Here is a 26,144-nt window from a genome sequence, read left to right on the forward strand (position 1 = left end):
GATGATATTAACTTTAATAATATGTTTTTATTTAGCGCAATTATTTTAACATGTAATCAATATAAAAATAACTGATGAAATATTTTACATTTTTTTCATACTGTCTTCTAAGTCTAGTTTGTAGAATGTACTTACAATACATCTCAGATCAAATTTGCCACATGTATAAGTGCTTTATAGCCACATGTGGCTACTACCTACTGTATTAAAAAGAAGTTGAGGGGCGCCTGGGTGGTGCAGTCGGTTAAGCGTCTGACTTCAGCCAGGTCACTATCTCGCGGTCCGTGAGTTCAAGCCCCGCGTCAGGCTCTGGGCTGATGGCTCGGAGCCTGGGGCCTGTTTCCGATTCTGTGTCTCCCTCTCTCTCTGCCCCTCCCCCATTCATGCTCTGTCTCTCTCTGTCCCAAAAATAAATAAACGTTGGAAAAAAAAAAAAAGAAGAAGGTGAGTCCAGGGTAGGAACTAAGTCCGAGTCCTGGGCGACTACCAGCAGCTTTGTTACCACAGATAAGACCTTTAACCACTTATTTCCTTGTTTCCTCATCTGAAAAGGGGAGACACATTTTTTTTTTTTTACCATTCTTATAGGACTGTAAAGGCATAAAATTGGAAACTGAAATGATAACACTTTGAAACGTTGAAAATGTCATACAGAATGGAAGGCATTGCAATTATTCCAAGAGTAGAGTGAACTTTGAAATGGTTATTAATCTCTTTTTAAAGAACCTGGATCCCAAGAGCGCCTGGGTGACCCAGTCAGTTGAGCATCTGACTCTTGATTTCAACTCAGGTGTTGATCTTAGGGTTGGTGGGATGGAGCCCCACAACAGGCTCTGCTCTGGCTGCGAGGCCTGCTTCTCTCCGCGCCCCCCCCCCCCCAAATAAATAAATAAACTTAAAAAAACAAAAAAGAACCTGGATCCCAGAGTCTCATATGCTCCCTGATTTCCTCACTGACTTGACTGCGATAGGCAGGGTTGAGGAAGGAGGCTGATGCTCCCATTAAATATCTCTATTGGTGTAGCTGGGTATGATGACAGGTTCTTCAGAAGCACAAAGACAGATTTTTGGATATTCGTATTCAAGTTAATTACATCACTATGAAAAGTAAGATGCTTTCAATACGGAGGAAAAGGAAAAGGCAGGGCATCAACCACAAGCATTTTGAGCTCCATAGGCTGGACCTCGCCATTTTCTATTTGCACAGTGTGTGCAAGCCTCTGAGGTGCTTCGGCGACACGTTTCCCATCGCTAATGGGATAAATAATGGTCATTTATTATTAACATTTCAAATGTGTTTGGGTTTTTTTTTTTTTTTTTTTTTTTTTTTTAGCAGTTTTAGGAGATTCTCTGAAGAGCTCTAAGTGCCTCTTGGCCAACGCTTTGGTTATTGCTTATTCACCTGTCTCACTGGTATGGAAAGGTATTTAAATTACTATAATTTCAGCTTTCTGTATGGGGTAAGCCGAGGCAGCGAGAAACAATTCCCTTTCGTGTGTATAATGACTCGCCTTTCTGTCAGCCTAGCCTAGGCTGAGGAGGGAGCCTACAGCAGAACTTTGTTTCTTCCGCGTTCCCTTCCGGGTTCCCGCCACAGGGTCCACGGGCCCGCCCCCTTTTTCCGAAGGTTTCCGAAGTCCCACTCTTGGCCGGCCGTTGTTGCCTGGGAGACCAGGCCCTGCCCTCACAACAGGGGCTAAGGGGCGGAGACTTCGAGTAGATTCCCGAAAGCAAACACTCCAGGGTAGAGTACCTGGGGCGCATGCGGCAACTGTGCCTTTGCTCTCGCGAGGCTTCGTCTTTCCGGAAGCACTAGAGGACGGCCCTTGTGAACGGCGTCGGGATGTGTGGGGGCTGTGTGGAGAAGGAGTATCCCAACCGGGTGAGCGAGTGGGCGCCGAGAACTTCTCGCCCCCTTGGCCGGTGGCCAGCCCCCGAGGCTCCTCATACCCCGGGCCGGCCTTCCCTGAGAGGCCGAGCGCGGGACGACCCTGCCGCTCTGCCCATTCCGGTGACCCGGTAGCTGTATTTAGGCACTTGACGGCGGGGGCGGCCGGTGGCCGTCGGTTCTGCCCGCCGGTCCACGCCCTGGGGGCTGATCTCAGCCGTCGCCCCACTTCTCTTAAGTTCCAGGGTACAACAAAGGAAACCCCACACCACCAACAATCCAGTCGACGACAAAGGGACACCCTCCCGCCACCGCTGATGACATTGTCAAGCTTGATTTGGTGAAATTCCCTTTTCTTACTGAAGTCTAGCGCTGGAAGGGACCTCTGAGGTCATCTGTCGTTGACACGGTTTTGCAGATGAAACTAATGCCCAGAGAGGGGAAATAAATTTCAACATTCTGTTAACCTGAGTCAAGGCCAGAAACCAGATTTCCTGAGTATTTAAAAAAAAATACCTGTTCCTCTCAATCTCCGGAGGTTGCCGAAGCTTGTTTACTCTCATTTATTCAAGGTATACTTATTGAACATTTATGTGTGTAGCTAGACCAGAAAGAGATACCAAAGATGAAATAAAAGGCAGCTTCATTGCCTCCTGAGAGCTTACAGTTTAGAGTATGTGATTTAACAACAAAAAATGAGTAGTACAGTTCATAAGTGATATTCAACTTTAGAGAAAGGGGAGAGCAATAACGCTGTTCTCCCAAAAGAAAGGTAGACTTCATTTGGGACTTGGAGGCGAGTTGTGACTAGGGTAGAAAAGAAGGCAAGGAGGAGCCAGCGGCTTGGAGACTGTAAGAACAAGGATTCTTGTAATGGTTGGGCGGCAGAAGATCTATAGCTGCTCTGCCTCTTAATATTTTGAGTAATACTTCGCTTTGGGGAAGGAGGTGTAACATGAACAGTCATGGTACGGCCTCCTGGGAAAAAGGTTTAGTATTATCAAAGATTTGCATACTGAAAGACCCAGCAATTCTCATTCTAGAGAAATAAATGCATGTACATATGTTCTTGGAAACTTGTGTAAGAATGTTCATAAGAGCATCACTTGCAGGAGTAGACTGGAAAAGTGGGATATAGCCATAGAATGGAACACCATGAATGAATAATGGAATGAATTAGAGCAGTGGTTCTCAACTAGGTGTGACTTTGGCCTCCCAGGGGACATTTGGCACTATCTGTAGACAGTTTTAGTTGTCACAACTGGGGGTACTACTGACTACTAGCTAGAGGCATTGTGCTGTTTCATACGCTTTTCTGTATTGCATTCTATTTCATACTTTTTTTAAAGTTTAAAAATAAATTTTTATGAATCCAGTAATGAACACTGCACTTTTCAGAGACCATGTGAAGGAGGTGTTTGTAGTGAAGAGTATTAAAGAGATTAGGTTGGGTTCTTAAGAATTGAGCCAATCAAAAGATTTTAAAATTGTATGAGGAAATTTAGGTTTTACACTTTAGGCATTGAGCACCCATCAAAAAAAGTGAATAGGAAAATAACCCTGAAATCTGTTATTTAGGGAAATCAGTCTATGGCTGTATGTTGAGGTTATGGGATGAGGGGAATGTAAAAGGGAGAGCCCTACAGAGTTTTTGGGGAGTCATGAAAATAGTAGGGTAGGCATGAGATAATGAAAGCCTCATTTTGAAGAAAGAATTAATAGGACTCAGCCCATTTAATGGAGGGAAGACCTACAGGTGATCTTAGGTTTTCAATCTAGGCAATTGGGAAATTGGAAGTATCATTACAGAAATTGGTGGCATGTGTGAGAGAGAACCAAAATTGGGGGGCACATGGTCAGGTTGTTTTTATCATGTTTCATCCAAGATTGAGAATGTAACACCCGAGGAATCAAGTGAAAATATAAGATTGCAGTATAGGTGCAAGATTCAAACAGATGAGTTAGCCAAATAAAAGTGTCAAAATAGAAATGATCTGTTTTCTTAGAAAAAGACTGGAGAATCAAGTAGAATCAAAGACTGGGCTTCAAGGAATAAATTAATTTAGAAAATGAAAATAAAGTATAAGAAAAAGAGTAGAGAAAAGGAATGAGGCAATTGGAAAACCAGGAAGGTGCCTTTCATAAGCACTTTTTTCTGACTTTATTCTGTTCTAAAATAATTAAAGGGCTGTCATGAGTAAGAATTAAACTTTTTGGAATTTCAGAAGGCAGATTTAGAAATAGTGGGTGGATGTTATTGGGTTTAGGCTTTGAATCAGAATAAAGAACTTTTAACAGATTTTCAAAATGGAACGGGCAACCCTGAGAGGAATTGAACTCTCTTCTGTTGTTCAGGAGAAGCTAACTTGACCATTTGAAATCTCAAAGGTCTTTCCAACTCTGGGGGTTATCGAAGTCATGAGATATTTCTGAGGGGAGTAAGAACAGAAGTCACTTTGAACTTAGCAAAGGGACAATAAGGTAGTGGTAGCAAGAATAGTCTACCCGTGGCAGAGAAAAATAATGGATTAGCATATTGAGAAGCTCTAAGTTGGACGCTTAACCGACGGAGCCACCCAGGCACCCCTAAATATTTAATTATTTATTTGGGTTTCATAAATTTTTCTGGAGACTTGTAGATATTTTTCACAGATGAAAAATACTAGACTTAGAAGACAAATACAAATAGTGAAAGAAAAGCTTTGATAAATTAGACTTCATAAAAATCAACTGTTCTTCAAAAGACATTATTTAAAAAACAGCACATCGGTAACAAAATATTTGTAATACCAATCTGAGAAGATTTGTATCTAAGGTATATGAAGAACTCTTATGGGGCACTGGGTGGCTCAATTGAGCATCGGCCTCTTGATTTCAGCTCAAGTCATGATATCGAGCCTGGTGTTGGGCTCTGCACTTACAGCACAGAGCCTGCTTGGGATTCTCTCTCTCCCTCTCTCTCTCTCTGCCCCATCCCCACTTGTGCTCTCTCTCAAAATAAATAAGTAAACTTAAAAAAAAAACAACTTTTATAACTCAATAATTCTTATAACTAAATAATAAGATAAACAAAAATGGACAAGACTTAAATAGACACTCCACAAAAGAAGGCACATGTGTAGGCACCCTGAGAACATGCTTAACGTTGTTAGTCATGAGGGAAATGCCAAATAAAAACTACTATGAGATACCTCTACATGACTAGGATGGCTAAAATAAGAAAAGACACAGTATCTAGGGTTGGTGAGGATATGGAGCAACTGGAACTCACACAATTCTGGTGGGAATGGAAAATGGGAAACTTTGGAAAACTAACCGGCAGTTCTAAAGTTTGTATGGACCATATTTTTACCATATGACTCAGCAATTCCACTCCTAGATGTTTACTCAAGAGAAGGGCATATGTCTACATAAGACTTAATGAATCTTTTTTTTTTTTAATTTTTTTTTTCAACGTTTATTTATTTTTGGGACAGAGAGAGACAGAGCATGAACGGGGGAGGGGCAGAGAGAGAGGGAGACACAGAATCGGAAACAGGCTCCAGGCTCCGAGCCATCAGCCCAGAGCCCGACGCGGGGCTCGAACTCACGCACCGCGAGATCGTGACCTGGCTGAAGTCGGACGCTTAACCGACTGTGCCACCCAGGCGCCCCCTTAATGAATCTTTGTAGCTGCTTTATTCATAATAGTCCCAAACTGAAAAGGACCTGAAAGTCTATTGACAGATGAATCCATGCAATAGATTTGGCAATAAAAAGCAATAAATTACCAATGCATACAACAACATAAATAACATGGATTTTATGTTGAACAAAAGAAACTAGATGCAGAAGAGTATACTGCATGATTCTATTTATATAAAATTTTATAACAACCAAAACTAATAACTAGAGATAGAAATTGGATCAAGGGGTACCTGAGAAGGGGTTGGAGATAGACTGCAAAGCATAAAAGAACTTCCTGGGAAGATAAAACTTTTTATATCTTGATTGAGGTAGTGGTTACGTTGAAATATATGCCTATATATATTGGTATATAAGTCGTTCACGTATACCCTTACAATGTGTGGATTTTATTGCATATAAATTATACTTCAGTGAAGTTTATTTTTTAAAACAAAGCACCTGTTTTTAATAGCTGGAAATTTATACTTTAACCTCAAGACCTTTTTTTCCACCTTTAGTAATTAAGTTGCTGTGTCTATGATTTAGTATCTCCCGACTACATAGTTAGATTGATTTCCTCACTTCTCCACCCCCCCTTGCCCCAACAGAGTAAATCTCTTTGTTAGTACATAGCCTCAAGGAGCCACTCAAAAGGGAGAGGTTAACTGTGGTGCTGGGAATCCAGGAAGGCTTCACTTATGGCATCGCTTAAAGTTGGTCTTCCTGAGAGTTCATAAGCTCCTCAAAGGTGGAAAGATATGACTCACCCTCTAATCCTTCCCTGTGCTTTGCACAGTATCGGGCACATAGCTGCATTGGAGAAATATTGATTTGACTGGTTTTTAGTCACATCAACTGTTAAAAATACCCTATTGGTCAGAATGAGGTTGAATTAGATTATTTATAAAATGACTTTCTGAACAATTACTGGTAAGCCTCTAGAAAAGAACTCCCTTGAGCCAGGAGCATAAGTTGTTAACAGTTTCTTAGTGATGAAGCAAAACCCTTTCTCCCTTGAATGCCATGGTGTCAGGCTGACGAGTTGAGAGCTTATCTTCACTGCCTGAATCACACATACCCTTAAGGATTGACATCTATAGAGCTGAGGGTTTATTCTTGTTTGCTTATTTTGTGTTATTTTTAAGGCATCAGAAAATGTTATTTCAACAATCAACTGAGCAACACATTGTATAAGATCATTTTTTATCATTAGTTCAATTTTAATTCTAGTTTTAGGATCTGCCTCATTTAAATATTGTTGGCTATTGGATTTTTCTAATTTTTCTTTTTCATATTTTATATTATTAAAGCTTCAGTGTGTTTCTAAAAATCCATATGCATTTAGTCCTCTCGGATACAGTTGCTGTCCTCAGAGACTTAACAGCTTTAACACTGCTTCAGTTTTATTTGCCATAAATAGCCCTTCTAGAGGAAAGCTAGTAATTTCAAAAATTACTTGGTACAGTTTTCAAGCAAGTCAATTCTAGCCATGTTTTTTTGCCTTTAGAAATTTTTAGTCTATTAATTATTTTCACCAAGGGTTTTGAAATAGAAGAAAATTAAATTCCTATTTTTAATATTTTAGGGTAACATCTGCCTGGAGAATGGATCTTTCTTGCTGAACTTTACAGGCTGTGCAGTGTGCAATAAGCGGGATTTTATGCTGATCACAAACAAATCTTTGAAGGAGGAGGATGGAGAAGAAATAGTTACCTATGATCGTAAGTAGATTCTTTATTTTCATGCAAGTCTGATAGGAGATACCAGCTTTTAAAAGCTGATACATTGTGCCTATTGATATATTTTATTTTATGAGGCCTATTTCAATATTGTATTGTAACATAGAGATACTAGTTAGTCTTTTAAGAGGAAAATACAGATGATGATAGCATCATCAGATACTCTGCCTGAGTGATTTTTGCAGATAAATGAAGCCTATGACTCAGGTACCATTTTTTGTTTGTTTGTTTGTTTTTAAAGCCTTTATGCCTTCTGAAACAAGATATAGAGACTTTTTTTTTTTTAATTTTTTTTCAACGTTTTTTTTTTTAATTTATTTTTGGGACAGAGAGAGACAGAGCATGAACAGGGGAGGGGCAGAGAGAGAGGGAGACACAGAATCGGAAACAGGCTCCAGGCTCTGAGCTGTCAGCCCAGAACCTGACGCGGGGCTCCAACTCACGGACCGCGAGATCGTGACCTGGCTGAAGTCGGACGCTCAACTGACTGCGCCACCCAGGCGCCCCTATAGAGACTTTTTTTTAACCTTAGGGTCATTCGTGTGTTTTCTTTTTCTTTCTTTCTTTTTTTTTTTTTTTTTTTTTACTGTAGTCTAATACAGTGATATCCTCCAACAGCCACTAAAGTGTTTAGGGCTGTTTGCTGCTATACTAAATGACCCTGGATGTAATGGGTTTTTTGTCTTGTTTCTTTCTCGTGGGTTTTTTTTTTGTTTTTTTTTTTTTGTCTCCCATCTCATTGTTAGTTGGTTATTTCTTTTGCTGTGCTACCTTCATATGCTGCTCCTCATCCTCAATACTGGGAAACCAAATCAATCAACTATGTATAATGAACGTGAATCAATTCTGAGGTTGGCACTAAGAATTTCTATGAGTAAATTAAGTGCATATACATTTTAGGGCCATTTAATTTAGTAAAGGAAGCCCATATACATTTTAGGGTATAGTGACAAGAATTTAAACTGTTCACATCCCCGTTTTGCTTCTCTCTTGGTGCTTTGGTATGTTCTGAATATGAGGAATAAATGTACAAATAATGATATTTTGAAAACAGGTTATGAAAGACACTAAGCCTTTAGAATTGAATCAGACTATCAAAAGTGTTCTAAAGTAGAAAAATCTTTTTCTTTCTTTTAGACATAACCCTTTAAACTCTATTTTGTACCAGGTAGTAGGACATAGTAGGTAAGAGCAAGGGCCCTGGAGCCAGAATGCATGGGTTTGAATTCTATTGCCAATACTTCCTAGCTCGGCAGTCTTGCTAATAATTACTTAACCATGGTGTGTCTTTGTTTCCTAATCCTTAAAAAGGTGATAACAAGTATCTGCTTCTTTGGGTTTTGAGAAGATTAAATAAACAGATAAAAAGTATTTAAAACAGTTTCTGGCACACAGTAAGCACTCAAAAAATCATAGTTATTATTATTATCATGTTTCTAGTAGAGTCTTTCGTTGCCATTAAATTCACTTTATAATGTCTAGCATTGACTTTTTTATTTATGATTGGTTTTACTAGCAGTTTCTATAGGTTCTGAGAATGGGAATTAATATATGCTTGTTAAACCTCTGAGTTGAGGCCCTTCATTATGTAGTATTGCTATGTGACAGATTTTGGATTTCTTATCAAGGTAGATTTTATAATGGGTTTCCAGCTGCTCTGTTAAATATATCACTTAAGATTCTTTTAAAGTAATACCATGAAGAGAATAGAAATTTTACTGTCTTAAGACATCTTCCAAGACTTAATTATTTAAGTCTCTCTCTGTTTTGGCAGATCTGTGTAAGAATTGTCATCATGTAGTAGCCAGGCATGAGTACACGTTCAGTATCATGGATGAATTTCAGGTAAATGTATAAATGTAGTGTGTTATTGTGGGGGAGGGGATAATGAAAGCACTTTTATAAATCTAGATAGTTTTAATAAATGAAGTATTAAAAAATGAAGTTTTAATAAATAAATGAATAACCATCCCTGTCTTCTACTTGTGTATGTTAAGAGAGACCCTTTAGATGTGAGTATATCTGTTCAAACCTGTCTTCGCAAGAGTCTAATCAAAATGCGTGCCTTACAAATGATATCTCAGGCCTGTCGTTTATATTTATAAAGAACAGCACATTGTGGCTTCTTTTGAGGTTACTATTGTGTCCGTTTTTTTTCTGTCCAGTTATATAATTGCACAATTGTTGGCTTTATGAGTGTTAGCCTGCCCATTGCCACCATACTTGCTGAGCATGGAAATTCTGATAAGGAGGTTATCTTTGTCTTCCCCAATAGGCATGTAGAGTTGAGCAACTCTGTAGTCTCAATTGTGGTAAGACATTTTAATATTATTCATCGTAAAATGATAGGATGGATGTATCAAGGTTGGAAGAAAGAACCTGGACCACTATAAAGGTAGAGAATAAGTATTTACAATAAATATGATGCCTTGTACAGTTGTGAGAGCACACAAAGAATTGTACAGAAGGCTTCTGAATGCCTGAGCTGCTAAAGATTCACAGATCTGAGGGTCAGGAAGAAAAGCTAGACAGTGGGGAAAAACCAAGGGTAAACGGGAAATCATGAAGACACACAAACTTGTGTCTGTCCCTTACTGCCTCCTTTTTCAAGCCTTCAGGCTGAGTTACTTATTTAAAGTGAACTACATATTCATCTATCAGATATAAATATCAGGTTAGACCTTTTAACAGGCAAGGGAATTTTTTTTTTTTTTAACGTTTATTTATTTTTGAGACAGAGAGAGAGACAGCATGAATGGGGGAGGGGCAGAGAGAGAGGGAAACACAGAATCGGAAGCAGGCTCCAGGCTCTGAGCCATCAGCCCAGAGCCCGACGCGGGGCTCGAACTCGCGGACCGCGAGATCGTGACCTGAGCTGAAGTCGGATGCTTAACCGACTGAGCCACCCAGGTGCCCCAGGCAAGGAAATTTTAAGTGCTTCAAATTTGGGTAGTATTTTAATTAGAAAAAAATAATAATCTTCAATAATAGAATCTTACAGTATAACCACTCTCATTCTTTTTTTTTTTTTAATTCACTTATTCACCTGTCAGAATCTGGTCTCATATGTTTGCTTAATCTGTACAACATCTTGACCACGTCTCCTCGCATCCAAAAATTATGCCTCAAAAAATATTTATATGGTATATGTAACTTAGGGCAAAATCAAGATCTCAATGAATGCATAGTGGCCAAATAGGGGAAGGAGCATATCTTGGGTTTAAAGGAGAAGCTCTGTCTTTCATGAGAAGAAAAGAGGGCTCCTGGAGTCCCTGTGAGCTTTTTAGAGCCCTAAATGAATATGAAGATTGCCCTGACTGAGATATTATCTATCATAGCTAGACTTTGCTCTACCTGATCTTCCTTTATGACTGAACACAGCCATTTTCAAAGCTGCCCCAGAAATTACTCTGGGGTAGGAAGAAGAAGATAGAGGAAGATGGCTTGTATTCACAATGCCTGGACAGTGTGAAATTCTCTTGGAAAAAAACTCAACTCAAACTAGGCTACCTCATCTTCTCTCAACATCTGCTTCCTTCCACCTGTATTCTGTGTCCTACAGATTAGTTTTCTGAAAACAATGCTTGAGACCACCTCTTTGGCCTTTCCATAGTTCATTTTAGCTACAGTGTAATATCTAAGCTCCTTGTTTCAAGGTTCTCATGGGGCTGGCCCATGCTCCCTTCCCTTATTTCCCCTGGTCTCTGGCTTACCACACACATCATTGCCCTAATTCACACTCTTCCTTCTGTCCCATTAGAGAGGAAGATTCTTATTTACTCCTCTCTAAGGGCTACCCTTTCCACATGTCTTCATCAATCTGCTCTTTGTCTAGCATCATCTTTGTCTTCCTGGGATTTAAACCATTTCTTACACTAAATGTACTTGATTCTTCACTTATTAAAAATAAATTTAAAATGTTTTCATTTCCCATACCTACATCTTTGACCTACTAAAGTAGGTCTTTAACCTGTTTTCCTTATTTCCCTGTGTTCCTCGAAACCACCTACAAATGGGTTTTTATGTTCACTTCACTAAAACCGTTCTCTCAGAGGTCTCTTATCATGTAGCCAAATCATGTGACCTTACGTCAGTCCTTAGCTCTTTTGACATCTCTTGTGGGTCTGGTTTTGTCAACCATTGTTGTTTTTGAAGGATTTCTTCCCTTCAGGTTCATGGTGCCAGATTTTTTTCTTTCTTTTTACATTTTTTAATTTTTTTATTTTTTTATTTTTTATTTTTTTTTAATTTTTTTTTTCAACGTTTATTTATTTTTGGGACAGAGAGAGACAGAGCATGAACGGGGGAGGGGCAGAGAGAGAGGGAGACACAGAATTGGAAACAGGCTCCAGGCTCTGAGCCATCAGCCCAGAGCCCGACGCGGGGCTCGAACTCACGGACCGCGAGATCGTGACCTGGCTGAAGTCGGGCGCTTAACCGACTGCGCCACCCAGGCGCCCCTGTTTTTAAATTTTTTTTTAAAGATTTAAAAAGAAAGAAAAAAATGTAAAAAATTTTGAATCCTCTTGCTTTTCCCCTGGTTTCCTTTCCTATTGTTCCCTGATTTCCCCCCGAATTTTGGTCTCTTATCTGGAACCTTCTCTTTACTTTCGCAAATAGTGAGCACACACACACTCAGGCTCACTTGAAACCCATCAGCTGTCTCCCAAATGTCCTTCTGTAACCCTAACACCCTGCCTACCCTCCTTTCTTCCTTTGTTTCTCTTGCCTTTTGGCCCTGCTGCCATACCTCATGTCAAGGACCATACCCGCTCAAACCTAAGTTACTGCAGCAGCCCCCAAAGTGTAGCTCTACACACTGCCCTCAAGTTAATCTTGCTTACACGTACCATCTTGTCACTCCTGCTGCTCCGTATGGGATATGCTTGCTCTTTCCCTATCACTGTCCTTATTCATGCTTTTTCCTTGATTTGACTAGTCCATTTCTCTACCTTCACATCAACTAAATGTTACCTCTTTCAAGCAGAACTTAAATTCTCTCTCCTCCTTGTTCATGATAGTCCAGCCCATACTGCTTTCTCCCTTTCCTTGTACGGGGACTGACTCATGTGAATAGCCACTTGGGAACTTCCTTCTTAGCCTGCCTGGCACAAGAACTCTTTGTTCTCTGCTTCAGTAACCTACTTCCTTGTCCCCACCCTACGCCAGGTTCAAGGTGGGATTCCCACCATTGGTAACGTTTTGTTTGTTTTGCTTTGTTTTGAATGTCTTATGGGCAAAAGTAGGTAGGATAGTGTTTTAACCTCCACTACCCAGCTTCAGTTTGCTTTGTTTGTATCTCACCATTCCCACATCCCTACAGGATTATTTTGAATCAAATCCCAAATATATTACTACTTCTTAAATATTTCAGTACATATCTCTAAAAGATAAGGATTCTGTTTTTAAAATAACCATAATATCATTGTTAAAGTGATTTCTGATGGCACAAGTAGTGGGGGAAAGTAGAGACAGAAGTACAGAATTTAAAACAAAAACTACATTGTAAATGATTACAGGTATCCTTTGTTTTTTTATATCACCCTAAAAACCACTAAAAGGACTGTGTGTTTGTCTCAGGAAACAAAAGGGCACCTGTGAGATTGCCTTCTGTTCCTCTTTGGACCAGGGAATGGGAGGACTTGGGGTCAGAAATAGCAGGTAGTAATAGAAAAAAAGAGCCATGGGACCCTCAGAATAAAACAAAGGATCTGATTTTACCCAAAGGTAATTCCCCACAATCCACCCTTTCTTCCGAATCTCTACCTCTATGCTTTGCCCAGGTGGAGCCTTTGAGGGTCTCCATGAATGACTGGGAGGAATTCTTACTCTCCCAACTTGGCCAGTTTTGATAAAAGGTGTCCTGACCCTGGCAGCACAGGGGGATGTGTTCCTGGCATTCCAAGCTAGAATTCTAGACGTATTTTCCCACCAAAGCACTGCTCTGTATGGTTAGATTCTGTAGTCTTGTGCAATACGAATTTAAAAGACTCCTTGGAATTTCCTGGGAACCTAACTGCTATGTACAACATTTACTTCTATGGGAAACTGCTTTTGAATTCCAAATAATTGACCTATGGTGAAATTTGGATTCCAGACTACCTATAAATTAAAGATTATAGATGTAATCAGTGTTACTTATTTAATAATCTTTCCAGATTATACCGCGTGCTAGGTTTTTTCTTGTTCCCAAGTTAGATTGTAAATTTTGCAAGGTCAGACCTTGTCCTTGTTTTCTCTCATATCTGCCAGTGCACCTAACACATTGCAAAACATTTAAGCACTAAATAAAAACTTGTCAATGGATACGTTGGTTGAAAATTCAGATGTTTGTCTAGCTTTGCCCATTTTCCCATTTTGACTTTATTATTGTTTTCTTCTTCGTTTCCAGTGATATGTTGACATCCTACTACTAGTAATGTCTGGCAGGTGAAAGCAGAAGTATTTGAAAGCAGTAAAAGACCTTGTAGAGGGTGGATTTTTATTTCATTTTTTAATTTATGAGACCTGTATTTGTTCTCTAAGCTCTGGCCTCTGTCTCTATTGTGTGTGTGGAGTAGACCTCAAAATTAAGTGTGGTCTTTAAGAAACAATCTTTCCATTGCCACAACTAAGCTCCCTGCTGAACTCACTCATAGGAAATGGAAATCCAGTTGTCTAGGTCTGAGTGTCTGAACCACCGTCATTGTTTATCTCTGTGACCCTCTAGTGACTGTCTAGACCCATGAAACACAAACTGCCTTGATTGATCAATTCCCAGACAGCTTAACAATCTCAGTTGGAAGTGTGGAAATACTAATAGATTTAGCATTAATATTTGTTTTCTTAAAGAAGATAAAGAGGTTTTTAAGCAAAGGTTTGAAAAGAAATATGTTTATATAGTTTATTCTAGAAAGAGATAACTGTAAAAACAGGACTTTGCCCTAAGAGTCTTGCCTAAAACAAAATCCCGTCTGTCACCAGGCTGGATATTTTTAAAAATTTTAATCCAAGTATAAGTTAACATACAATGTTACATTAGTTTTAGATGTACAATATAGTGATTCAACACTTCTACACATCACCCACTGTTCATCACAACAAGTGCCCTCCTTAATCCCCGTCACCTATTTCACCATTCCCCACCACCTCCCCTCTGGTAACCATCAGTTTATTCTGTGTAGTTAAGAGTCTGTTTCTTGATTTCTCTCTGTTTTTTCCTTTGCTCATTTGCTTTGTTTCTTAAATTCCACATGTGAGTGAAATTAACTATATGGTATTTGTCTTTCTGTGACTGACTTATTTCACTTGGCATTATACTCTCTGGCTCCATCCATGTCATTGCAGTTGGCAAGATTTCATTCTTTTTTATCAGCCTGGACATTTCTTAAGCCCAAGAAACATAAACTTCTTAAATAGATCAAATTCCAGACAGTTAGCTATCTAAATATGAGGCATGACATACTAGTGGATATAACATAATTATTTATTTTCTTAGAGTTGATAAAAATAGTTTTTTCAGTTTGGGACCTTTCTTTCACTTTAAAAATCGTTTTTGTTGCTTAGTAGTCTTAAGTAATCTAGAAAGGAACAACTCTAAAAACAGGAATTTGTCTTTAGGGAATCAAATTGCTTCACTACTACTTTAAATAGCAGCACTTCTAACCAAGCCCAATATGTGTTTTAAATCCAAGATATAGCCATGCATTTCCAAGATGACATTCTTGTATATGTAGTAAATAGAGCATCAGCTTGTATTCAATTTATATAAACAAAAGACTTCAGGATACACAGAATAAACCTAAGACATCCCTGGTAGGGGTTGAAGAAACTGATACACAGTTTCAGAAGGAATATCCTTCTGAATGTACAGAAGGAATATCCACTCCAATTTGTAGAGAATAGCTTTACCAGAGTAAGTTATGGAGTGTCTTTCTCCCTGTTCCTCAATGTAATTATGCACTTTATCTTGTTCTAGGAGTATACCATGCTGTGTCTGTTATGTGGCAAAGCTGAAGATACTATCAGTATTCTCCCTGATGACCCTCGACAAATGACTCTGTTATTCTGAGGATCCCTGCAGTTCTTCAGTAACTATGTTGTGTTGGTTTACAATATAGCAAGCCTGATGGTTTGTCTTACGTAGTTTATAATGGAAATTAGTTGCATATTTTTTTCTGCTTAGACTTAACTATCCTTAGAAAGAAAAAGTAATTTAGGGGATTATGCTGAGCTCCTCTGCTAAAGTTCCCAGTTCACATCAGAATGTAGCCAGAATGAAGGATCTCTATTAGAAGTTATATGGCTGGAAGATATAACTAGAATGGGAGTATACCTAATGCCCACATCTTGGTTCCAATAAAAGGAACCAGGACTCCTTGGAAAAGTGATTGATTCTAGGACGAGGGCAGTAAATATACAAGACGAGCTTGGAGCATTTTGTGTCCCAAAGAAAGTGCTCAAAAAATACCCTCACAAAACACAATGATTGGGAGTATGTCAAAGGGGCAAAAAAGCCAACTCAAGGAGCTCCCTGTGACCAAAGTTGGAACAGTTTGAGCAACAGAATAAAGTAGTATTGGATTATAATCCAAACTATAAATATCTATGAGTCCTTACTGATATAAGTGAATGATTGAATAAGTAAATACATGAATTGGAAGAGTAGACAAATTGCCCGTGCAGAAGAATTTCAAATAATGTTATGTAGATGTTCCCTACTCCTTAAGTGTGGGTTATAAATAGCAACTCCCGACTGTATAGCAGAATTGGGTAGAGTTGAGCTGCAAAAGGAGAAAAGTAACAGTGGGAAAACCTGACAAACACTAGCTCAGCCAAGTGACCAAGATTAACATCCTCAGTGATCATCCTGTTGATAACAACATGTACCCTTGATATGATATGATGGGAGGGTGCTTTGCTTTTGTGGTCTTCCTCCCAAAAACCCATAACTCCAGTCTATTCATGGGAAAAACATCAGACAAATCCCACTTGAGAGCCATTCTGCAAAATACCTGACCGTTACTCCCCAAAATTGTCAAGGCCATTAAAGACAAGTCTGGGAAACTCACTAAAGAGACATGACAACTAAATGTAATGAGGTATCCTGGATGGGATCCTGGGACAGAAAAAGTGCATTTGGTTAAAACTAGCAAAACCTGAATAAAGTGTAGACTTTAATTAACATAAGTAAATAGAATGATTTCAGCTGCTCCAAAGAGATCTTAGAATATCTCACCTTGTGTAGTTGAAAGAACACTGGCTTGGGTGTTATAAACACTGGAATTTAGGCCTCTCTGCCATTGGTAACAGTATAACCATTAAGCAAAGTGTTACTCTGGTCTTTATTGTCCCATTTCTATTAGATTAGGCTAATAAAAATTGATATTTTACTTCCTTCACAGTATTGTTAGAAGATCCAAATAAATAATGAATATAAAATGTGTTGGAAAGCATATCAAGTACTAGATGGCAATGCGATGGCTTTGGTTGATTCTTCTCAGTCTGAGACCAAAACTTAAAGAGTCAGGCATTAGAAACAAAATTGTTTCCTCTTCATATCCAAGAAATTCTGAACTAAAGCTTTGCTAAAGTGAGGTGAGCAAGGTGTTCATTGTTGATACCAGAGAAGTTTTGTTGTATAACAGGAACGCTAATGCTGAGGTTTATTGAGCACTTACTGTATGCCAGGGCCTTTTTAAACACTTACTTCATCCTCATTAACAATTCCATGAAGTAGGTACTATTGTTATCCCAATTTTAGAGCCAAAGAAACTAAAGCACAAAGAAGTTAAAGGAGCTTAAGGTCACACAACTAGTACAGTGGCTCCCTCTCAACACTCCTGCTCGGCACACATGAAGTCTAAGGGTCTGACAAGGTTAGGAACAAGTTGAGACTGTCAGTGACAACACTCTGTGGAATCTAGGCACATCAGACCAAGATTTGTTATTCAGAAAAGTTAAGTCATCTGCTCCTCAGGGATCAGTTGTGTTATTCCTGGAAGATGTTTTCCACTTTTCTGCAAATCTATATCTGACCTGCTGAGGAAATCGTTTGGTGAAATGGATCCAGAAAGCAGAGAAAATGCTTCATTACTTTAAATAGCAGCACTAAGCCCATTATAGCCTCTGAATTGTCCCTTCTTGGAGTTTGCTAATGCTTCCAACTTAGTCATTTGGAGTTCAAGGGTATGACTTTATAAGCCCCTACTGATATCCTTGTCTATTACAGACTGTATAATTATCTATCTGTTTTGGACTGTATCCTACAAAATTTAAAACGTAAGGTCCTATCCACATATGTCATTATTAAACCAACCTTGTGCTGTGTTTTGTGATACTTTCTTTATCTTCTAGAATTCTTTTATGGGTCTAATCAAATAAAGACCTCTTCAACCCAGTTCCACTGAATCTGTATTTTTCTGTTCAAATAAAGGGGAGCCAGGCAAAAACATCAGTCTTTACTTTCCTTCCTGAGATACAAGAAAGAAAAGAAATCACCTATAGATGTAATTGGGAAAGTGGGCTTGTTCTGGCTCCTCGTTCTTGGGTCTGCTTGTTCCATGATGTGTAGATCTGCCTACTTAGTCTCTTGGAGTCTGCCTACTTAGGCTCTTGGAGTTCAAAGCTCAACATGTTCGTTGTGTTGTTTTAGCTGGCCAAGTCTTTCTCCAATGGTCTTGGGTTCTGACAATACTAGTTAATTCATATATGATATATTCTGGGCACAACCAGATATGATTCATTACTTATAAGTAATTACCAAGAGTTATATGTTTAGTGTTTTTTATCAAGGTATCAAGAATTCTTTCCATTTTATTCTTTTTTGTGAGCAAGGTTAAGTTACTTCACCGAATTTGAGACTCTCAATTTTAGGCTGTGTGTTTCTTGACTGTAGTACAGTCTCTATGGTAGATACGGTGTGTTTGGATAGAAAGGAAACCAGGAGACTTAGGTCTAAAATTAGCTTTGCCACCTGCTCATGTTGGGACACTGAGTGTACATTGCTTCTTCGATGGAAAAATAGAAATAATCATGCTTTCTCCAGAGAGTTTTAAATCAAATGATATAATGTAAGTGAAAATGATGAAAATGATTTTAAGTTGTGCAATGCTCTTATAGGCAACTATCAGTGGTCTTTATGAAGGAACTTTGAGATGGAGGGAAACACTATCATGTTGTGATTAAGAGTACAGGCTTTAGGGGCGCCTGGGTGGCTCAGTTGGTTAAGTGTCTGACTTTGGGTCAGGTCATGATTAGCTGTTCATGAGTTTGAGCCCTGCATCGGGCTCTGTGCTGATAGCTCAGAGCCTGCTTGGGATTCTGTGTCTCCCTCTGTCTCTACCCCTCCCCCACTCGCACTCTGTTTCTCTCTCTCTCTCTCTCTCTCTCTCACTCAGAAATAAAGGATACAGCCTTTATAGTCAGACTGACCTGGGTTCAACTTTTCAACTCTTCTACTTAGAGCCCTTTGTCCTTGGCAGGTGTCTTGCTCAATTACCTTCTCTTTAAATAGAGACAAAAATTCTTCATAAAATCAGTATGAGAATTAAGTAACCTAAGATATACAAAGGACTCAGTGCAGTGTGTGAATATAGTAAATATTCAATAAATGATAGTTTGTATGACAGTTGTAATGGTGATTATGAGAAATCAGATTTGATGTCACCAATTAGAGTTTGGCTCAGTGTTTCTTAAACTAAGACATAGCTGTGGGAACATAGTCATAGAAATAATAAATTTTAGTCTTTGTCCCTTGGTTCCCTAAAATCATTTACTCCCAAGCTTTATTTTTTTGTTCAAGTCCTCAGAGAAACGATTGTCTCTATCCTTCCTCTAAATGGAGTGGCATTACCTCAGCTCTTCGGGAAAGCTTGTTTATGACACACCTCCCTGCCTCCTGAGTGCCTCTAGGGAAATTTGATTAAAAGATTGAAAGTGGTTGATTATATTAAGCTTTGCCATGTCTGTTTATGACCATAAGCTGATACTGCTGAGGCTGTAAAAGGAGACAAGCAAGATGAGGAATAAAGGAAACAATTTCTCACTTCTTTTCATTTTAACAACAGCACAACTAAAGATTTAGTAAAAATGAAATGTCCTTGTAAGACAAGTTCCCCCAGTCCGGCCCTCCCTGTTCCCTCCTGGGCCAAACTGGTCAGGTCCCTTCTGAAGCAGGGAGCATTTCCCCTGCCCAAATGAGGAGCCCTTTTCCTAGCATTATGGCCCTTACTGACTCTCTCTGCAAAATCATTTCTGTAATTCCTAATCCTTTGGGAATCTTTAGGTAATTCCTTCAAGTTGAGCCTCAAGGAAAAGACCCAACACATATCAGGCATATCAGGCCCTAAATTGCCTGTGGCATAATGCCAACATCCAGGATAGTTGCTCTGTTACTAGACATAGCAATAAGCTATAGCACTATCGAGATGATGCACAAATCATACTAGCCTCCAATATGTATTGTGTACTTCTTCAGAGAAGTGATGTATCCCTGCAGTTATCCCTCTAAAATCAGTGCCTCGTCCTGCCCTCAAAAAACCCATACCCCAGCTGTTGGCTTTAAGGACAGGAATCTTGAAAGGCTTGCGTTTCCAAGAGTCAGTGTAAGGGTAGCCTTAATTTAGCAGAAGGCCCTGAAAAGCATGCCAGGGGATTCCCACTGTAATGCTCAGGTTACCCTTTTTGAAATAAAGCACCGCAGATGACATAGCTTTAACTGAAGGTCAGACAGGGAGGATCTTTAGCCTGTATTCCACATTTACTTCTCAGATGATGCAGATGCTTAGAAAATAGTGTAGGGAACATAACAGGAAAGGGATTTCCCCCTCAGCATTGGGGTTTTTAAGCAGTGTGTCCAGTTTGGAGAACTGTCCCTTCAGGGCTTCAGTGAAAAAAGTAAAATGTTCCATCTAGTGGTCAAAGAAGGAAAGGTAACGTGAGAAGTTTCCAGGAAGACGTTTGTAAGGCAAAGTGACAGGGCAGTGGCCTTTCAGCAGGTGTCTTTTCTTGAACATGATAGGACCTGGCCTTGGAGGTGTTGGTGCCTTTTGAGTATGCCTGTGCTAACTGAGGAATCTGGGGCACCATCCTTACAAAAGCCATTTGGCAGACCCCTGTTCTCACAGAGAATAGCTCTCATGTTGGCAGGTTATGAACAGTCTGACTGTCTGAAGGGAGGCCCTCTTCCATTCCCACCCTCATGGAATTCAAAATGAAATCATTCATGTCTAAACCAGTTTGTCTTATGCCTGAATTTGAGAACATGTGAGTTTGAGAAAAACAAGGGTGGACTGTGAACTGTAAAAAGGAGCAAAGGATCGGGTGCCTGGGTGGCTCAGTCAGTTAAGTGTCCGACTTCAGCTCAGGTCGTGATCTTGTGGTTCGTGGGTTCGAGCTCCGTGTCGGGCTCTGTGCTGACAGCTCAGAGCCTAGAGCCTGCTTCAGATTCTGTGTCTCCCTCTGTCTCTGTTCCTCCCCTGCTCGCACTCTCTCTCTCTCTCAAAAATAAAAAAGATTAAAAAAAATTGTTTTTAAAGGAGCAAAGCAAATGTTACTCAGCAAGGCAAGGAGAAAAGGGTAGGTGTTCTTTGTGTGCCCAGTAACTGCACCCTCCATACCCTTGCTGTCAGTTAGAGTTGACCAAATTCATGTCCCAGCAACATCTCAAAGTGCAGGTCATGCATAGTTGGCCCAGAACCTACACTGATAGCAACAGCTTCCTGATTGGAGTCCTCTAACGAACCTCCCAGTATACCGCACGGAAGGACCACTGACTTTTCCTTTGCTTTACCTCTCATCACCACCCTTTGCCCAGTTCTGGAGGAGCCATAGAGTAATAGTATAATTCAGATTTCCTGCAACTCCACTTGCCACTGCAGACCCTGACCTGACCAGACAGTTATTACGGTGTCCCCCTGATGAGAGAGCCTCCCTCTATCAAGCCTTTGTGTGCTGCCAGCTGTCTGGCCCACCTGTGGTTTTGTACCGTCCCTCTACCCTCTGTCTGGGAAGAAGACACAGAGAGCCCGGCCATTTCCACACCTGCCCTTTATTGGACTCATCTAGCAGGCTGGCTCCGAGCCCTTCACACTCCTCAGACACCGCCCATACAGTTTAGGAAGATGCCATCATTCTGTGAAGGCCCAGATCCACCCAAGTCTTGAGCTCCAAGTAGAATCACCAACCAGAAGATTGGGGGGAGGGAAGGGAGATAGGCTGACCGGAAAGGCAAGGCTCTTCAATGAAAGGGGCTGATCCCAAGGGAAAGCTTTGGTCCAGCAGTATCTCCTGAGGGCATTCTGAATCCTAAGGAAAGATACCTAAGGGCTGGATGGAATAGGTCTGTGTGCTGAGAAGCTTGTGTCTATATGGCAACTTTGAGGAGGCGCTTGATGTCAGGCTCAATGTTGATGGTAGGGAAGGTGCGACTGTAGCGGCGGAAGGGCTCCCCTTCCGGCCCAATAAGGAACTTCTCAAAGTTCCAGGCCACATCTGAGCGGCGTACCGGGCTCCAAATGATGAACTTGGGATCGGTCATGAGGGAAAATGGGTCATCATACGGGTAGGGGAGCTTGTCCTTCAGGTAGGCGAAGACGGGATGCTCGTTCTGACCATTCACCTCACACTTTTGGACAAGGGTAAAGGTGGGCTGGAATCCACCCCCAGGGCGCACATACTTGAGACTGTTCAGGATCTCCTCATTCTGACAGTTCTCCTGGGGGAGGAAAAAGACAAAGAGCATGGAAGAGGGAAGAGGGAAATGAAGGATCCACAAAAAATCTTTCACCCTCCTATATGCCGTTCCCAGGACTATTCTTTTCTATGTAGCGTTTTTCTCCTCTGTTCTTTCTCTTTCCTTCTTCACTGGCTTTGTCCTACTCTTGACTTGGAGTTTTCCCACTCACAGCTGTTGTTTGATGGTTTGCTAGGCCATTCCTGAAAGTCCTTGCGGTTCCTAGCTTGGCTGTTCTTAAAGTCAATGATTTAGCACTTTGAACGATTCTTTCTCTCTCCAAACTACCCTGGACAGTTTTTAGGGTATCTATCTGAAACTTCAAGGAACCTTGAGTTCAGAGTAGGAGACAGAAAGGGAAAGAGGGCTCAAGTCCTACCACCTAGAACTCTCCCATCCACTACCTACACACAGGCACTCACACACACGTCCTGCCACCACCTTCCCTTTCCCTCTGCCCTGATTTGCCTCCATGGCTTCTAGTTATATGTGAGTGTGATAGCCTCTGCCTCCATCCTGCTCATATAAATGGGATTTATAGCTTCTTGCTTTCATCTTGCTTTGTCCTAGATCTGAAGTGTAAGTAGGAGGAAGCTTTGGTGAAGATGCCATCCAAGGAAATCTGGCTTTCAGGTGCCACAAAGGCGAAGTGAGTTAGAGATAACAATGAATGTACTCTAAATGGAATTGCTCAGTGACAAACAGGGATGAATTAAATAGGATAGAGTGTTTAGGGTTCTGGAATAGGCCAGGGGAAGGGAAGTTAAGGAAATAAGTGCCTGAGGGCTAAAGGTTGTGAATGTGTAGTTATCATTCCTTGTGCTTCCAGACTGCTATCCCAAGACTCCTGCCCCCCACACTCACTGTACTCAGCTGTGAATGCTTTAGCTCTGAACCTGCTACCCGTCTTTCCCTCCCCAGGGCCATCCCTGTCCTATTCCCACTGGGCATTCCCCGCCCCTGACAACTCCAAAGGCCCTTAGAAACCCTTATTTTCCACCCCTCCCCCTGAGTCTAGGAGTCAGATATCTCCCTGTGGGAGAAAGTTCTTGCCTCTGACCTGCTAGAACCAATCAGCACAGTCAGTTCCAGGCCATCATGACATCTTGAGCCCAGGGGTGAGCTCTATTAGACTTCTTATCTCTTCGTGCAAATGGCTGACTGGCTACCGGGTAGGTTATGGATTCCCTCCAGCCACTGGCTACCCTGAGGTGATGGTGTAAAGGGTGGAGGCACCTCTCAGGCCGAAGAGATACTCCTAAAGAGGTTTTGCCCTTTCTCTCGCCTGCCCTGGCCAAGCCTAGAAACAGATGGAGACAGGGAAGGAACACTGAAAGCCGTGATGGTTCGAGCTCACATTTGTCACTAGCCAAAGACACTTCAGCCTTCCTGCTTGTATCCCTGCTAATCTCTTCCTTGCCTTCACGCCGCTGTGAATCGAACTAAGGGGGTTATAATTAGAGGGTTCACTTGAGGACACTCTGCTTGCTTTTGCTGTTAAAATAATAAGTGAAAATAGAAGAGAACTTGAAGTGTGTGGGCTGAAGATCTATAACTTGACCCAGTAATCAGAAACAGAGATTCGATCCAAATGGGACACACACACACACACACACACACACACACACACAAATCAGAGCCAGAGAGGTGCATGTGATGCCCAGAGGAAACACGTGCATATTGTAAACCCTTAGCTTTCCACCAAAATCACCCTCCACTTGGCCGATTTAAAACAAAATCCTTTAATCTAAATAATACAGTTGCTTACACTTGCATATTACCTTGTATTTTTCAAGGTATTTTTGTGTATCTTATCCCCTGAACCTCCCAGTCATCCTGTGAGATAAATGATACTATCCCCCATTTACAGGTGAGGAAACTAAAACAGAAAAATCAAGTGACTCTTTGTAGGGCACAGAGCCACTAAATAGCAAAACCATGTCTAGCTGGAACTAAGGTCCCCTGGGTCAGTCCAATCCTAGTTTGACTGTTGATCTATGTCCTCCACTCATCCATTCAGTGGATATTTAATGAGTGCCCTCTCTACAGTGGAGAGAAAAACAGACCTGGTACCAGCCCTCATGGAGTGTAATGGAAAGACAATAAACAGTGTTTAAGCATAGTTAGAACCACATACACTTCCCCCTGGTATTCACATGTACCTAAAGACCTGGATTAACAAAACATACCTGTGATTCCAGACACTCCAACACACGGTCATCCTCCCCCTCCCCTTAGCCTACCAAAGCTTCACCATCCCACCTCCTTGGGTACAATGCAAGGGACCCCTCACCTGATGTCCAAATTGATTGCAAGGGAAGCCAAGAACCACCAGGCGCCTGGGAAAGCGGCATTGCAGCTCGTTGAGCTGGGTGAAGTCCCGAGTGGTTGTGCCTCAGAGCGAGGCCACATTCTCAATCAGCACTGCCCTGCCTCGGAACGTATTGAAATCTACCTTCTCCCCATCCAGGCTGATAGCGCTGAGGTCGTAGAAAGACTTGGCTATGTAAGCCATGGTGAAGGTGCAGACTGAGACCTGCAGAATGGTGTGAGCCCGCTTAAGGGTCTGTTAAAGGGGTGGGGAGGAAGGAGGAGCCTGGCCGGACAGGAAGGATTTCACAATGGGGCTTTGAGCATCCCCAGGATGACTTAGCAAAAACAGTCACCCACCTGTAAGTGCTGTTTCAACAAGGAGGTTGCTCCTCCTATTTACAGACTCTGAACAAAGCCACCTACCTGCCCCACCCTGCTGGCAACCTGGGAAGGGCCAATTTGATATCTATGTGCAAACATGAATAATTCACTACTTGCAGGAAACTAGAGCCCCAAAGGTCAAATGGGGAGGAAAAAAGGGAGGGAGGGATGCAGGATTGACTCCGACCTGCCCCAGCAAGTTGTTCTCACTTGGCACAGACGTTTATTGTCTGCGGAGGGCCAGGCTCTGAACTGTGCCACTGAGAGGTCAGGGTCTGCCTAGATCTGAAAGATGAGGAAGAGAATTGGGATACATGTTCCCTCAACTCAGACTACAACTGAAACCTATATATTACCGTGCATGTGTTTTTCTTTGGCTGTTGCCTTCCACGGGCACAAAATCAAAGGGACCCTTAGGAGGACAGTGTGATTTTCTAGAAATAATGGCTTTCAGTGGCTCAGCTTGCACCAGGCAGAAGAGATGAAGTTTGTCTTGGAAAGTCTTTCAGTGAGTGATATTACTGGTGCTGGAGACTGCCTGTGCCTTTGCCCCCCTGCATGGCACTGCAGAGGCCTTCCACTCTGCTCCACAGGGTCATGCGGCTGACATCAGTCATGGTCGGGGTAATGGGGAGGAGTCGCAGAGCAGGTGAATAGCTCCAAGGGCATGAGCTGCACCTGCCTTCTCTCAGACACTCAGTCCCAAAGACTGCTCACAGCAGGCTGGTGCTGGTCATTCCCCCATGGAAGAAGTGTGCAGGGAGCCAAAGCTTCCATGGTTCTAGACCGAGTCGGGCCACCTGTGATGTTTTCAGCCCCAGATATGCAGTGTACTGCAGGACATGTGAGGACCTAAGGGAAGAGCTAGTGTGCTTCATTCTTCCAAGCACCTACCAGCTCAACAAATTTGTGTTTTGTTTTTGTTTTTGTTTTTTTTTAATGTCTGGATTTCTCTACCAGTAAAACTGGCAATTAGACTCTACCTGGCTTTGGGATTTTTAGAGTGTTACTTCAATAACAATGCAAATGTTTACTAGAGAGTGTTTTCACAGGTACATGTCCATTGGGAATTGTCTTCGAGAACAAATAAGCAAGGCTTGGGAGCAGCTGGTATTGAGAATCTGATTTGCTGAGAAGATGGAGGAACTAGTCACCAGGGAGTGTCCAGCTTTTCTGGCTTTTGTGGCCTGTTCCATAGGTCTTTAGAGCCCATGGGAACCTGTGTCTCTACTGGCTGCTCCCTAAAAACAAGCCTCCATTACTTGAGTGGGAATGGAATCTTTGGCCATTAAAGGAGGCAGGAAATGCAGAGTGAAAGATTACTTAATCCCTCCTCATGCCTTCAGGAAGACTTGTTCCTGTCCATCCCAGACAGAGGAGAACGTTCTTGGCTTTAAAGACTCCTTCAGACATAGATATTCAGCATCCTGCCAGTGACTCAATC

General features: G+C 41.3%; 2 protein-coding genes and 1 long non-coding RNA gene across 6 annotated transcripts; 1 reads left to right on the forward strand and 2 right to left on the reverse strand.

The window, feature by feature from the left end:
- The first annotated feature begins 1,749 nt into the window (after positions 1-1,749).
- Positions 1,750-26,009, forward strand: CHURC1 (churchill domain containing 1). Of its 4 annotated transcripts, XM_040477400.1 has the most exons (5): positions 1,750-1,882; positions 7,140-7,275; positions 9,068-9,138; positions 25,294-25,349; positions 25,753-26,009. In XM_040477400.1, the coding sequence occupies exons 1-5, from the start codon at positions 1,844-1,846 to the stop codon at positions 25,823-25,825; spliced, it is 375 nt and encodes a 124-aa protein (XP_040333334.1). In that variant the 5' UTR covers positions 1,750-1,843; the 3' UTR covers positions 25,826-26,009. The 4 variants fall into 4 exon arrangements, 3 of the variants coding, with proteins under 3 accessions (XP_040333334.1, XP_040333335.1, XP_040333333.1); XM_040477401.1 differs by lacking the exons at positions 25,294-25,349; positions 25,753-26,009 and adding an exon at positions 9,569-9,989 and having other exon boundaries at positions 1,751-1,882; XM_040477399.1 differs by lacking the exons at positions 25,294-25,349; positions 25,753-26,009 and adding an exon at positions 15,251-17,672 and having other exon boundaries at positions 1,827-1,882.
- LOC121031909 (uncharacterized) lies at positions 4,867-12,603 on the reverse strand. Its single transcript, XR_005790960.1, has 3 exons — positions 12,493-12,603; positions 6,505-6,507; positions 4,867-4,877 (listed from the first exon to the last, which is right to left on the reverse strand). It is a non-coding gene; the product is annotated as an uncharacterized LOC121031909 (long non-coding RNA).
- On the reverse strand, positions 21,307-25,250 carry GPX2 (glutathione peroxidase 2). Its single transcript, XM_040477398.1, has 2 exons — positions 24,300-25,250; positions 21,307-21,988 (listed from the first exon to the last, which is right to left on the reverse strand). The coding sequence occupies exons 1-2, from the start codon at positions 24,519-24,521 to the stop codon at positions 21,638-21,640; spliced, it is 573 nt and encodes a 190-aa protein (XP_040333332.1). The 5' UTR covers positions 24,522-25,250; the 3' UTR covers positions 21,307-21,637.
- Positions 26,010-26,144: the final 135 nt, after the last annotated feature.

The sequence above is a fragment of the Herpailurus yagouaroundi genome, unplaced genomic scaffold, assembly GCF_014898765.1.
Source record: "Herpailurus yagouaroundi ecotype Mexico unplaced genomic scaffold, PumYag 141, whole genome shotgun sequence".
In the NCBI taxonomy this organism is placed as follows: Eukaryota; Metazoa; Chordata; class Mammalia; order Carnivora; family Felidae; genus Herpailurus; species Herpailurus yagouaroundi.

Bases quoted from the DNA above. Each gene is read 5' to 3' on its own strand.
- CHURC1 (XM_040477400.1), top strand. From the start codon at position 1,844: ATGTGTGGGGGCTGTGTGGAGAAGGAGTATCCCAACCGG. The intron at 9,139-25,293 runs GTAAATGTATAA...TCTGCTCCACAG, and splicing joins GTATCATGGATGAATTTCAG to GGTCATGCGGCTGACATCAG. The intron at 25,350-25,752 runs GTGAATAGCTCC...GTGTTTTCACAG, and splicing joins GGGGAGGAGTCGCAGAGCAG to GTACATGTCCATTGGGAATT.